Here is a 12412-nt window from a genome sequence, read left to right on the forward strand (position 1 = left end):
GAGATAGGCTCACACTGTTAAAACATCATAATTTCAGTGGCTTAACATAATACGTGTTTATTTCTCAGCCACTTTGATGGTCCACTGAATAGGGAGCCTTTGCTTCACACAGTCATTTAGGGAAGCTTCTTTCTTAGGGCTTCACCTCCGTCAGCATCTCTGGAATCCTTTTTTTTATTAAAAGGATTATTTTTAATGTGTATTTTAGAGAGAGAGAGCGCACAAGTAGGGGACGGGCAGGGAGAGAGGGAGACACAGAATCCGAAGCAGGATCCAGGCTCTGAGCTGTCAGCACAGAGCCCCACGCAGGGCTTGAACCCATGACCCATGAGATCATGCCCTGAGCCTAAGTTGGAAGCTAAACCACCTGAGCCCCCAGGTGCCCCTGGAATTCTCTTGATTACGCTGATGGAGACGCTATTGGGGAGCAAAGGGAGAGAGCATGCTTCCTCACCACTGCTGCTCACCCCCGATTGGAAAAGACTGCTTATGTGGCCCACAAATTAGAGGGTAGTTTGCAGTAAGAGCAAAACGCGTGTTTAAAAATAGCTTTATATGGTGTGGCTTTACTTTGCTGAAATGTAAAATTTCATTTAAAAAATTTTTTTAATGTTTATTCATTTTCGAGAGAGACAGAGCATGAGTAGGGTAGGAGCAGAGAGAGAGGGAGACAAAATCCGAAGCAGGCTCCAGGCTCCGAGCTGTCAGCACAGAGCCCAACGCGGGGCTCGAACTCTTGAACCATGAGATGTGACCTAAGCCAAAGTCAGATGCTCAACCAACTGAGCCACCCAGGCGCCCCTAAAATTTCACTTAAATACTTAAATATAATTTACAAATGTTTAAGTATGTGGAAGAAAACAACATAGCATTTTAAATATAAACCTGATACAAAACTCCTAGTTTAATGTGTAATTTTTATCCATTAGGAGGAGACATTTGATCATCATCAGTAAACTGATAAAGATTAGGCAGAGACAAATTAGCTGAAAGAGGCCTTCTGGGAGAACGAAGCTGAAGGGCTTTTTTTCTTATTGGACACAGGACAGAGAAGAAGCCATCTAGAGGCAGACTTTCCCCCTAATGAAATATTTAGGCATCTAGAAGCCTTGAGCGTGTTATAATACAAGCGGAAAAGATCCTAACTTGAACCTAATTAGGGTAAATATCCAAAATGTTGGGCGTCTGAAGAAGGTAGAGTTGAATACAGTGGCCATCCTTTGTCCTGAACTGTGCTGTTGCCTTGAAGCTGGCGGCACAGGAGGTGGAACCAGGCTCTTGCTGAGGAACCGCATGGGAACTCTTCCGTCCGGGGCAGTGTTTCTTGCCTGAGGCACAGGAAACTGATATTGTGCCTGTATATGAATGTGAACATCTGTGTGTTTGGGGTGGGGAGTGGGACATGAGTTCAAGATACATTTGAAATGTTGATCAGATTAAAGGGACTCGTTTCTTAACAGAAGTTCCTTTTTGCAGAAAGGTCGAAAACCACTGTAGTCTTGACTTTCGTGGTAGCCTTAGAAAATAGAGGAGACATTAAAATAATTAAATAACTTCCCTTTAGATTAGCAATAACCAGTTAGCAAGTATAATAAAGGATCCTAGCTTCACAAGCAATGAAAACCATGACAATGTCTATCTGAGAATACACGTAAGAAGAAATGCACGGGACCTCAGTGTAGAAAACTGTAAAACTTTACTGTAGGATATAAAAGAACCCTAACGGGAGAAATATCTTGTTATTCAGACGGCAAAATTCAATATTATAAAGATGGGAATTCCTCTCAAGTTAATCTGTAGGTGTAATGCAGTTCAAGGTGGGGTTTTGAGGGAAATTAGATGAATTGAAAAGTTCCTCTAGAAGTAGAAATGCTCGAGAGTAGCAATTTCAGTACAAAACACACTCCTGTTTGTAAAGTAGCCGTCATTTAACTATTACGGGACTGACACGGGAGTAGATAACACAGTGAAGCCAGAGGAGAGAAGCAGACCCATTGATACAAGAAATACAGGGACGGAATAGAAACGGTGGGAGAATAGATCCGTGGGGAAAGCCCTTCTCGATTATTAAGTAAATGGTGTTGAGACAAAAGGAAGGTAACTGCTTTCCTTCTATGCAGGTAAAGAACTTGTAGACGGAAGTAAGAGCAAACTTGTGTGGCAGAAAGGTAATGAGTTCTGATTGGAGTATGTTGACTTTTGAAGGGGTAGCTGAGTGCATCCACCAAAAGAGATGTACAGGACATAATTTTCCATTCAAATTAAGGCTGTGTTTTAGAGCTAACCACGTGGTATCAGATGCTCAGCAGACGTTTCATTACTGCTTACTCCTGTGTGTCCGTTCAGCTACGATTTATGGAGCACACGCTCTACCTTTTGCGAGGTGCTCAGTACTTTTGTAAGTGACAGTCCTGTCCAGCATAAGGGACAGACCATTTGGTCTAAGAGCTACAGGTGCGATTGTCGCGCGCACTCCTAGAAAGCCTCGTTTGAGTCTGATTGTAGATTCTCTGTGCCGCGTGCCGAGCTCTGGAAGGCCTCTCGCTCTCATCTCCCTCCTCTCACGCTGTGCCCAGTAACCGTGTTGCAAGTGGGATGGATGTAAATTATTCAGCCCAACCGCTAAACGGCAGTGTTCCATTGACCCTGTTTCGTCCCGTGGGAGCATCTCCCACACCTTGACCTACATTTGTTGGGAGGAAACATTCTGTCTGGCTGCTACTAACGTAGGTCCAGTTACCAAGAGTAGACGGGCTAATAATCTGTGGCTTGATTTGTCTGGTTTCTGCCCTCCGCAGGCCTTTTCTACCGTTACATCCGTTCACAGAGCAGCGTGCTTTAATGAGATTTATCAGAAGTCTTCGGTTTTCTTGGGACTCTGAGCCCTCACGGTGTGTGCCCGGCTCTGCCCCGCAGCCCCGTCCCGGCTGCCTTCCTCAGTCGTCTGATGCCCACGGCCCTGCTCTCCTGTCAGTACATTTGCCTTTGCGCCCAGTCCGTTCCCTGTGCTCAGGGCGCCCTTCCTGTCCAGCCATCGGTGCCTGTCCACCACGGCTAATCTTACGGGCCCAGATGACAGGACTCCAATTCGAGGTTTTCCCCTGGGTTTGAATTTTCTGTCATCCCTGCACGCCTTTCTTCAGATGTCTCGTTTGGCTCGTGACACTTTTTTATATAGTTATTCACATACCTGTTCATCTCCTGGTTTAGTGAGAAAGCCTCATCAGAGACTGCACTTTACAGCTAATTATCGTGTCCCCCCCAGGGCCTTGTGCTTTAGTAGCAACTCCACTGTTTAGTAAAGAAGGTTTTATCAAACATTTGCTGTCTCTCAGATACTGTTCGAGGTATTTGTCATACTGCTGCATTATTTAATCCACCCAGCGTTACTTTTATCTGTTTTTTAGATAATAACTTGGAGGGGGGCTGAAATAGCTTCCCAGTCTTCCAAATTGATCAGTGGTGGGGTCAGGATTTAAGTGGGGTTTTCCGACTCTTGTCCCGCTGCCTGTTCACTGCCCACATCTCCACCCGAGTGTCCAGGAGGCAGCTCTCACTGGACACGCCTGAAACAGACTCCCTGATGCCCTCTCTGCCCCTCCTGTGATCCTTCTCCCTTGCCTCCGTCCTTCTGCGTGGTTGCTCTGGTCAAAAACCTTGGCAGCATCGGGTCTCGAGCCCTGCCTCGTATCCATTGTCAGACCGTCGGCCGATCCTGTCGTCTTTACCGTTACATGGTGGCCAGGCTCCACATCAGACCACACGTGCTATCACCCTGGTCTGAGCCACCACCCTCTCCTGCCCACTTATCCCCCTGTGGCTCCTCAGTCTTTTTTTAAGAAGTTTGGTTTTCTCATTTTGTTTAACTGTATTTATTTTGAGAGAGAGAGAGAGAGAGAGGATGTGAGCAGGGGAGGGACAGAGAGAGAGAGAGAGAGAGAGAGAGAGAATCCCAGGCAGCCTCCATGCTTTCCGTGCAGAGCCTGACATGGGGCTTGAACTCATTAACTGTGAGATCATGACTTAAACCGAAACCAAGAGTCTGACGCTCAACTGAGGGAGCCACCCAGGCACTCCTCCTCAGTCTTTTCAGCCCAGAGTCAGAATTCACCCATTTTTTTAAAATTTTTTTTTAAATATTTATTTTTGAGACAGAGTGAGACAGAGCAGGAATGGGGGAGGAGCAGAGAGAGAGGGAGACACGGAATCCAAAGCAGGCTCCAGGCTCTGAGCTGTCAGCACAGAGCCCGACGCGGGGCTTGAACCCATGGACCGTGAGATCACGACCTGAGCTGAAGTCAGAAGTTCAACCGACTGAGCCTCCCAGGCGCCCCTAGAATTCACCCATTTAACACCAAGTTACTTCCGTGCGGAAACCCTCCCTCGCATGGGTCACTCAGCTCCAGAAGCCTGCTGGGTCTGACCCTGACCGCTGCCCCTGCATGTCCCCATCCTCCCTCTGCACCTCCTCTCATCCCACCAGTGGCCTTCTGTCTCCCCACGTGCTAGTCGCGCTTCTATTGAACTGCTGTTGAACTGCTTTCCTCCTTCCTGAACATTCTTACCCCTTCAGGCTGCTCTCTGCCTTGTTCTCACTTGAAGTGTCACCTTCAGGGTGAGGCCAGGTCTCCTCCCTCCTCCCCCCACCCTGCTTTGTGCCTGCGCTCAGCACTTGGCAGCATCTGGCGTAGGATGCGTTCACCTGTTGACTGCTTCATTATCTCTCTCTGTCCGATGCACCGTGAGGTCCGCGGCCCCGAGAACTTCACCTTGTGCACGGTTGTGTCTCCAGCATCTGGTTTCTTGTAGGTGCTTGTTAGATACCTGTTTCTGAACGAGGGAGTAAAGTGAACGAATGAACGTGGCTCAGAAACCCGTGGCCCTCTCCGTGACGACTCACTGCGTTTTCTTTGGCATTCGGTATGTGGGGCTTATTTTGGCCTCGGTGGGTTTTGCTGTTTGTGGAGGAAAGAGAGGACCACAGTGGAGAGCTGACAGTTGGGCTCTGTTGTCAGGTGACTTGCACCCAGTGGCAAGCTGACCTTTGACCCGGCAGGTGCTTGCGGTTGATGGCGCTAGAGATAGCCTCTCCTGGAGGTAATGGGCAATTGAGGCAGCGACTGTTCTTTTCAGCATTCAGTTTCTTTTTTATTTATTTTTAATTTTTTTTAATGTTTATTTGTTTTTGAGAGAGAGAGACAGAGAGAGAGAGACAGAGCATGAGTGGGGGAGGGGCAGAGAGAGAGGGAGACACAGAATCCGAAGCAGGCTCCAGGCTTAGCTGTCAGCACAGAGCCCAACATGGGGCTCGAACCTGCAAACTGAGATCGTGACCTGAGCCGAAGTCGGACGCTCAACAGACTGCGCCACCCAGGCGCTCCTCAGCATTCAGTTTCTAATACTGTTGAACTACAGCTGAATTGTACTGTATGAAGGAACTAAACCAACTCTTCTCATTATCTGTAGAGACAAAAAAATATATGTTTTTTAAATTTTTGTATCCTTTTGTTTTTTAAATTTCAAGAAGTGTAGAGCTTTTAGTTGTTGTAGCAGGTAGGGTTTTTGTTTTCCTTGTTTAATATTACTTGAAACTGTCTCGTCAGCTGAAGTATTTCTCCTGAAACGTTAGATTCCACGTTTCCGCACATTCCTAGCCGAGTGCCACGGGGAGTAAATCTGTGTACTTCCACCTAAATACAGCGATGTCATCATGTGGAAGGTACAGGTCCTCTGTCTGCGGCCCTGAGCTCCCCCGTTGGAGATCCTGAGGCCGTCCACCCCCTCCCTCCTCCATCCCTGACTGCCACAGGGAAGGCAGAGGGTCTCTTTTGAAATTTTTTTTACATATTTAAAAAAAATTTTTGTTAAACGTTTATGTATTATTTTTGAGACAGAGCATGAGCGAGGAAGAGGCAGAGAGAGGAGACACACAGAATCCGAAGCAGGCTCCAGGCTCCGAGCTGTCGGCACAGAGCCCGACATGGGTCTTGAACCCGTGAACCGTGAGATCGTGACCTGAGCCGAAGTCGGACGCTCAACTGACTGAGCCACCCAGGCGCCCCTCAGAGGGTCTTTCTGATTCGTGTCAGGTGATCTCAGACTTCCCAGGACCCTGGAAGCGATTAGCATTTGGAGACTCCAGTAGATGAGAAGTCAGCAAGTAGTTAAAATGTCAGTAAAGGTCCAAGTGAAATAATGTGTGAGTCACTGAAACAGGTATTTGTGAACAGAGTGCCCTCTCAAGAAGACCCACAGCAGATACTCTCTGAGAACAGTGGAGTTGTTTTCGTTTACAAGTGTTTTCTCCACACCCTGGGTTCTGCCGTAACGAGGTAAAGTTGGTCCTGCTCCGGTCGGCTTCCTGGTCAGGCACATGGCCCGTGTTGGCCTCGTGTGTCCATTTCCCCCTCTGGTTTACTTTTCTCAGCTCTCAGTGATCTGTTCATGCCTTGCTGAACTTTCACTGTAGTACTGGCTTACTTTCACTTATAACCCACTCCTTTTGGGTCTCTCTGTGCTACTTCTGCCTTCTAGCATTTTACTGTCACATTCACCACCCCCTGACCCCACCCCGTGACAGGTTGGACCAGAGGCCCTGGAACTGCCACCCATTTAAAACCAAAGGGAATAGTCGGGGCTAACCATCACCAGTAAAGGGAACAAGAAGATGCCGAGACGTTTTTGCAAACCAGTCGGTCCTTTGAACCCGTGTATATGTCTAGTGCCCCAGGTGCAGAGATAAATAAGTCGGCGTTCCTGGTGTTCAGTAGCCCAGGGTTTTTTGTGGTGACAGGAAAGCAAACAGAAAAATGACAAACAGTATGGTAAATGCTTTCAAGCACAGATGAGAATGGACAGGCTAGAGGGAGTCCGACCAACCTGTAGAAGGAGTAAGAGATCTTGACCGGACGCTTAGAGGAGTCCGTTTATTTAGTGTTTCTAAAATATTTACTCAGCACCTCTCTTGTGCTAGGCACTGTGGGTTCAGTGGTGAAAAAGACTGTTGGTTCCTTACCTCGTGGACTTTCTGGAGAGGAAAGACAGATTTTAAACCAACAATGAAACAGCCACGAACGTGAAAATATTTTGGAGGAGGAAAACAAGAAGCTGGGTTTAAGTGAAGGGCGAGTGTGGGCATTGTGGCAGAGGGGCTTGAGGTGGAGCTGTCCACGGGCCTCTTGGGCAAAGTGATTCCTCAGCTGTCCTTGCAAAAACAGTTCCAGGAAGAGTGGTCTAAGTGGAGGGAGCAGCGTTTGGAAAGATCCTGGGGCATTCAGCCCTGTCACATTCACCACCACGAGGGCTTTCACGAGCCATCCTGCAGCCTGCACGGCACATAGCACAGCACTTGCACGGGGAGGCCCGGTGGCCAGGGCACAAGGAGGGCATGCACTCACAAAGCACATATTTGCATTTTTGGAACATCTTATATATACGCACCTAGCAGTTTGTCATTGAGTTGATATATATATATATTTTTTTTAAGTAAGCTTCACGCCCGGCGTGGAGCCAAGCGTGGGGCTTGAACTCAGGACCCTGAGATCAAGACCTGAACTGAGTTCAAGCGTCAGATGCTTAGCCAACTGAGCCATCCAGGCACCCCGTCACTGAGTTGATAAATTTAATAATTATTTTATCAGCGGTTTTTATTATGACTTGAGGTGAAGTGGGAATTAGCATTTAGAACCGAAGAGTATTATATAATTCTTTGCTGAGCTATATTATGAAGAGAACTTAGGCAGGATGAGAAAAATGATTCTTTTCCCCCAAGGAAGTGGAAATCATTATTTTTGCAATCCTCAGAGGCACATAAAACATCCCGAAAGCTAAAACGGCAGCTGGGTGTTCAGAGAAGCCTGGGGGATAGGCTGGCTGAGGGATCATTTCCTGAGAGTGAGTTGCGTTCACATAGGAGCTGACTTTTAAGGGAGCCCACGGGGAATCTCCTCCCTTCTGCACTTTGAGAGCACCTGCCATCTGACAGGTTTTTCTTTTCTGAGATCTTGCCTGTTAGGTGAGGAGAGTGAGCTGTAAGTCCTCAGGGGTCTGGGTCTGTGTGTCGCATTGCCCCTGAATGCCTGAAGGCATTCTCCTTTTTTTAGGTGTTGAAGGATGCTCGTGTTCGGCCACAGGTAGAGCTGATGGGTAGAGCTGATGCTGACCGGTCTCGTGCTCTGAGCAGTGGGGACAGGTGGAAGGCACGGGGTCTCTGTGGCGGAGTCTGAGCCGCCTCCTGCCGCATGTGGGCTGTGGGGCTGGCCTTCCTGAAGGCCTTTCCTTGGCTGCACATATCTGAGCCTGAGCTCACCCTCTGCCTCTCGGCAAAACGCGATTTTCTGGTTTTGGTGGAATATTCCAAAACTATAAATAAATAACTTGTGATTAATTGTTCTTTGATACAAACGTCAGTAAGCTACCGTAATAAAGGATAAAGATGTGTCCCGGTGGTTTTTTTTAACATGGATTTATTTATTTTTCCTTTCCAAGTTATCCATTCAATTAGAGATTACAAAACAGGGGGAAATATTGCCGTTTTCTTAGTTGTAACACGACTTAAAGCCCTCCATAACGTGCGCGTTAGGTGCTATCTCTGGGGTGGCTCTCCCAGACCCTTGGTCCCTGGGCCCTAGACCAGTGAGGTGGACCTTGTCCTGTTTCTTCGTGCCCCATCTCTCCTGTTTTGTTCTACATTTCTCACCCAGTCTACTTTAATTTTCTACCTATTCCCCTTTTCCCAACTCATTTTTCACCTTTAAGTCAGCCGAGCCAAAGGGCAGCAGTGTGGCGTGTTGAAAAGTCAAGATCGGGAAGCCAGGACCCAGCCTGATGCCTGCCTTCGCCTCCCTCTGGCCCCACGTCCTAGTGCTCTTAGTGCGTGAGGGAGGAGGCGGGTGGTGATGCTCACACAGGGCCTCGTGGGGGATGAGCATGCGTTTCTCTTTCCCTCCCTTGCTTCCTCCTTTCCTCCCTTCCTCCCTTCTTTCTTCCCTTCTTCCTTTCTTTTCTCTTTTTCTCTCTCTGCCTGCCGCTTTCCCTTTTCATTTCTTCACTCTCTCTCTTCCTTCCCTCCCTGCCCTGTTTCCTTCCTTCCTTCCTTCCCGCCTGCCTGCCTGCCTTTTAAAGCAAGGGAGAAGCCCTAACTCCCTTAGCCCCTATACCTTCCCCAAACATAGCAGCCCCTGAATTCTCTCTTTGAAATCCCTTGGAGGTCTTTTTTTTTTTTTTAATGTTAAAAATTGTCAGGATTTTGTGATTGCATAAGTGGAATAAACTCTTTTTTCTTTTTTTAAAAAATGTAATTTATTGTCAACTTGGTTTCCATACAACACCTGGTGCTCATCCCAACAAGTGCCCTCCTCCCTGCCCATCACCCAGTCCCCCCCCCCGCCCCATCAACCCTTAGGTTGTTCTCTGTATTTAAGAGTCTCTTATGGTTTGCCTCCCTCCCTCTCTGTTTGTAACTTTTTTCCCCCTTCCCTTCCCCCATGGTTTTCTGTTAAGTTTCTTAGGATCCACATATGAATGAAAACATATGGGATCTGTCTTTCTCTGCCTGACTTATTTCACTTAGCATAATACCCTACAGTTCATCCACGTTGCTGCAAACGGCAGGATTTCATTCTTTCTCATTGCCAAGTAATATTCCATTGTATATATAAACCACATCTTCTCTAATACGTCATCAGTATTATTTTAAATTTCTCCTTTTAAATACTTATTTTTTTTATTCTATTACAGCCCAATGATGATAATTACCCAGAAGATCACTAGTTTGGCTTATGAAATTCATGATGGTAAGAATTTAGAAATTAACTTTTCATCACCGAAAGAAATCCTATTCAAATATACTTTCACTTGAGATAAGACCCTAACTTTCTGCATTAGAGGAGGTAAGAGACAGGAATATTCAACTCTGCTTAGGTTCATTAAAGTGTGTTTATTTACTATTTTTTTTGCAGTTTTTCATCTTAATTTCACACCTGATTTAGTGACAAAAACAGTAAGAGTGGGGTCCGTCATATGACCAACATTAGTGGCAGTATAAAATATAAAAGAAATAGACATTTGGTCTCAATCCAAGTTTTATTGGTCCCTGCTTCGTCTTTGTTACATTTTTATTAATTAGTATTTGAATGCTTTTCCCCCATCCCTCATCCCTTATGTATACAATACACGCACACACAATTACATGTATTTTTAGCATAAATATTTATATATTCATATTTTCAATCTTCAGTGAATGGACACCTTGCCATAGGAAATGCTAACACTCTGGGCTGTGAGTCATGAATTAGACTCTGGTTTCTTCCCATACTGGAGGGACATCCCCGTCAGACTGGTCATCCGTAGTGGCCCACAGAGCTTTTTACGTGGGGTTTTTAGCCCCACTGCATAGAGCACCCATCCTGTGCCATCTGCTAAGGAACACCTACAGATATGTTTTAAGTATATTGTTTGCTTCTTAATTTAGTTCTCCTTTGGTCTTTAAATTGGGCTTAGAATCTAGTAATGTGTAATCGTAAGTCCTAGCCTCCTCTTTGGGGAGAGAAGGTAAAGATGATGTATGTATACAGTTTTCATTCATTACAGTCAGAGAGGTAGGGAAATCATTTCTTGCTTTATGTTGAGCTTCTGGTTCGTAATACTGATGTTAGTCAATCATCTAACAATGGAAACATTTTGATGCCCCCTTCTGTTTTTTTTTTAATGTTTACTTATTTATTTTGAGAGGGGCAGAGAGCGTCAGCCGAGGCGGGACAGAGACAGAGACATAGAATCCAAAGCAGGCTCCGGGCTCTGAGCTGTCAGCACAGAGCCCATTATGGGGCTTGAACCCACAAACCATGAGACCATGACCTGAGCCGAAGTCAGATGCTCAACTGACTGAGCCACCCAAGTGCCCCTTAAATGCCGCCTTTTGAAAATCAGAGTGTTTATTATAAAATATGCTAGCATTTTAGAATTTTTTTTTATTATCCTCAAATTAGTTAATATACAGTGTAGTCTTGGCTTCAGGAGTAGAATCCAGTGACTCAGCACTTCCATATAACACCCATGGAATTTTTAAGTTAATAATAATTCCTCTAGAGAAGTCTCGGATTTGTGCCTTGATGTGTGTTATTTATCTTATACAGACCTAGACATGTTGGGTTCCATGGTGGTCCTTTGACGTGATTGAACCAATGTGACAATGAGAAAGAAAGGAACCAGTTACACCGAAAGTTGGGATTATAGCATGAATTTCCACTGAGAAAATGGTAGAAGTGAGAATGGGGGAAAATGCCATTCTTGGGGGAAATCACAGTTGACCAAAGTACCTGTTTTTATTTCCCAGGGATGTTTCGAAAGGATGAAGAACTGACTGCATCACAGAGAGGTCTGGCTGTAAGGTACGTGCCCTTCCGTGGTGTCCCGCCATGGCTCACGCTGTCTCTACCTGGGATATACTCGACTCTCATGGCTAAGGCTGCCTTGTCCTCCTAGAGGTACCGACTTCGTGAAAACCAAAGCTTCCTCCCTCCGCACACCTCCCTCCACCAAATCTGGCTGGGTGAGGCTACATATCTCTTCTAAGGCTCACATAGCACCTTGGATATATCATCACATAGTATGTGCCTCCTGTGTACCATGAGGGTATCACCAAATTTTCTGTCTCTCCTGTGACTTTCTGAGTTCCTGAAGACAGCAAGATCATATAGTCTTCGTGTCTGCCATATAGTAATGAGTGATAATCTCCACTTCCATTTACAGACCAATAACTCAATAGCAGGTACTGAGTTAAGATATGTTAATATAGCACATAGATGCCATGTTTTGAAACAACAAAGAACCAGTAAAATATTCTCAGTATTCCTTGAGGAATTCATTCTGGGTTGGTTTCTACTTCCTTTATTATAGTACTCTGTTGTCTTATCTAAGGAATAGCTTAATTTCTTGGGTAGGGTCTATCTTAATACAATTAGACATCAAAAACTCATTTTACCTAAAGGAAAAATTCCTTGGAAGCCCCTTGCTTTCTGTAAATCAAAAACTAACAGGTGCCTGGCTGTCAGAAGAATGAGGTTAAGTTTGTGATAGTGGATAGACCCTACCCTGAGGCTTCCCTCTTGGCAGCATATCTTGGGAATCTTCTTACATTTTCCCCACCTTTAAAATTACTCCATTTTGATATTCTCCGTAGTCAGTATTTACATATCAGTAAACACACACTTGAACAGACAGTTGATGAGCGGGCACTTTGATCTGGATTCTGGGGTCTTTAGAAGTCCTCGGCCCATCCCTGCCACCTCTCGTTAATGGACACTCAGCTCCCAGTTCCGCCTTGCCCTCCCCCTACACACCTACCTAGCAAAACCCCAAACGCTATTAAATTCAACTCTCCGCCTACCCAGACCGTGGAAGGGAGCAGACT

The 12412-nt window shown here is 45.9% G+C and overlaps 1 protein-coding gene across 1 annotated transcript in view; it reads left to right on the forward strand.

Annotated features, from left to right (window-relative positions):
- The window catches only part of MBOAT2 (membrane bound O-acyltransferase domain containing 2), a 127699-nt gene that overhangs the window by 91162 nt on the left and 24125 nt on the right, over positions 1-12412 (forward strand). Inside the window, exons 5-6 of the mRNA XM_030311689.1 lie at positions 9739-9794; positions 11336-11390. Of these exons, the coding sequence (XP_030167549.1) occupies positions 9739-9794; positions 11336-11390 (111 nt within the window). The remainder of the gene's footprint in view (positions 1-9738; positions 9795-11335; positions 11391-12412) is intronic.

Source organism: Lynx canadensis, chromosome A3 (genome assembly GCF_007474595.2).
Source record: "Lynx canadensis isolate LIC74 chromosome A3, mLynCan4.pri.v2, whole genome shotgun sequence".
Lineage (NCBI taxonomy): Eukaryota > Metazoa > Chordata > Mammalia > Carnivora > Felidae > Lynx > Lynx canadensis.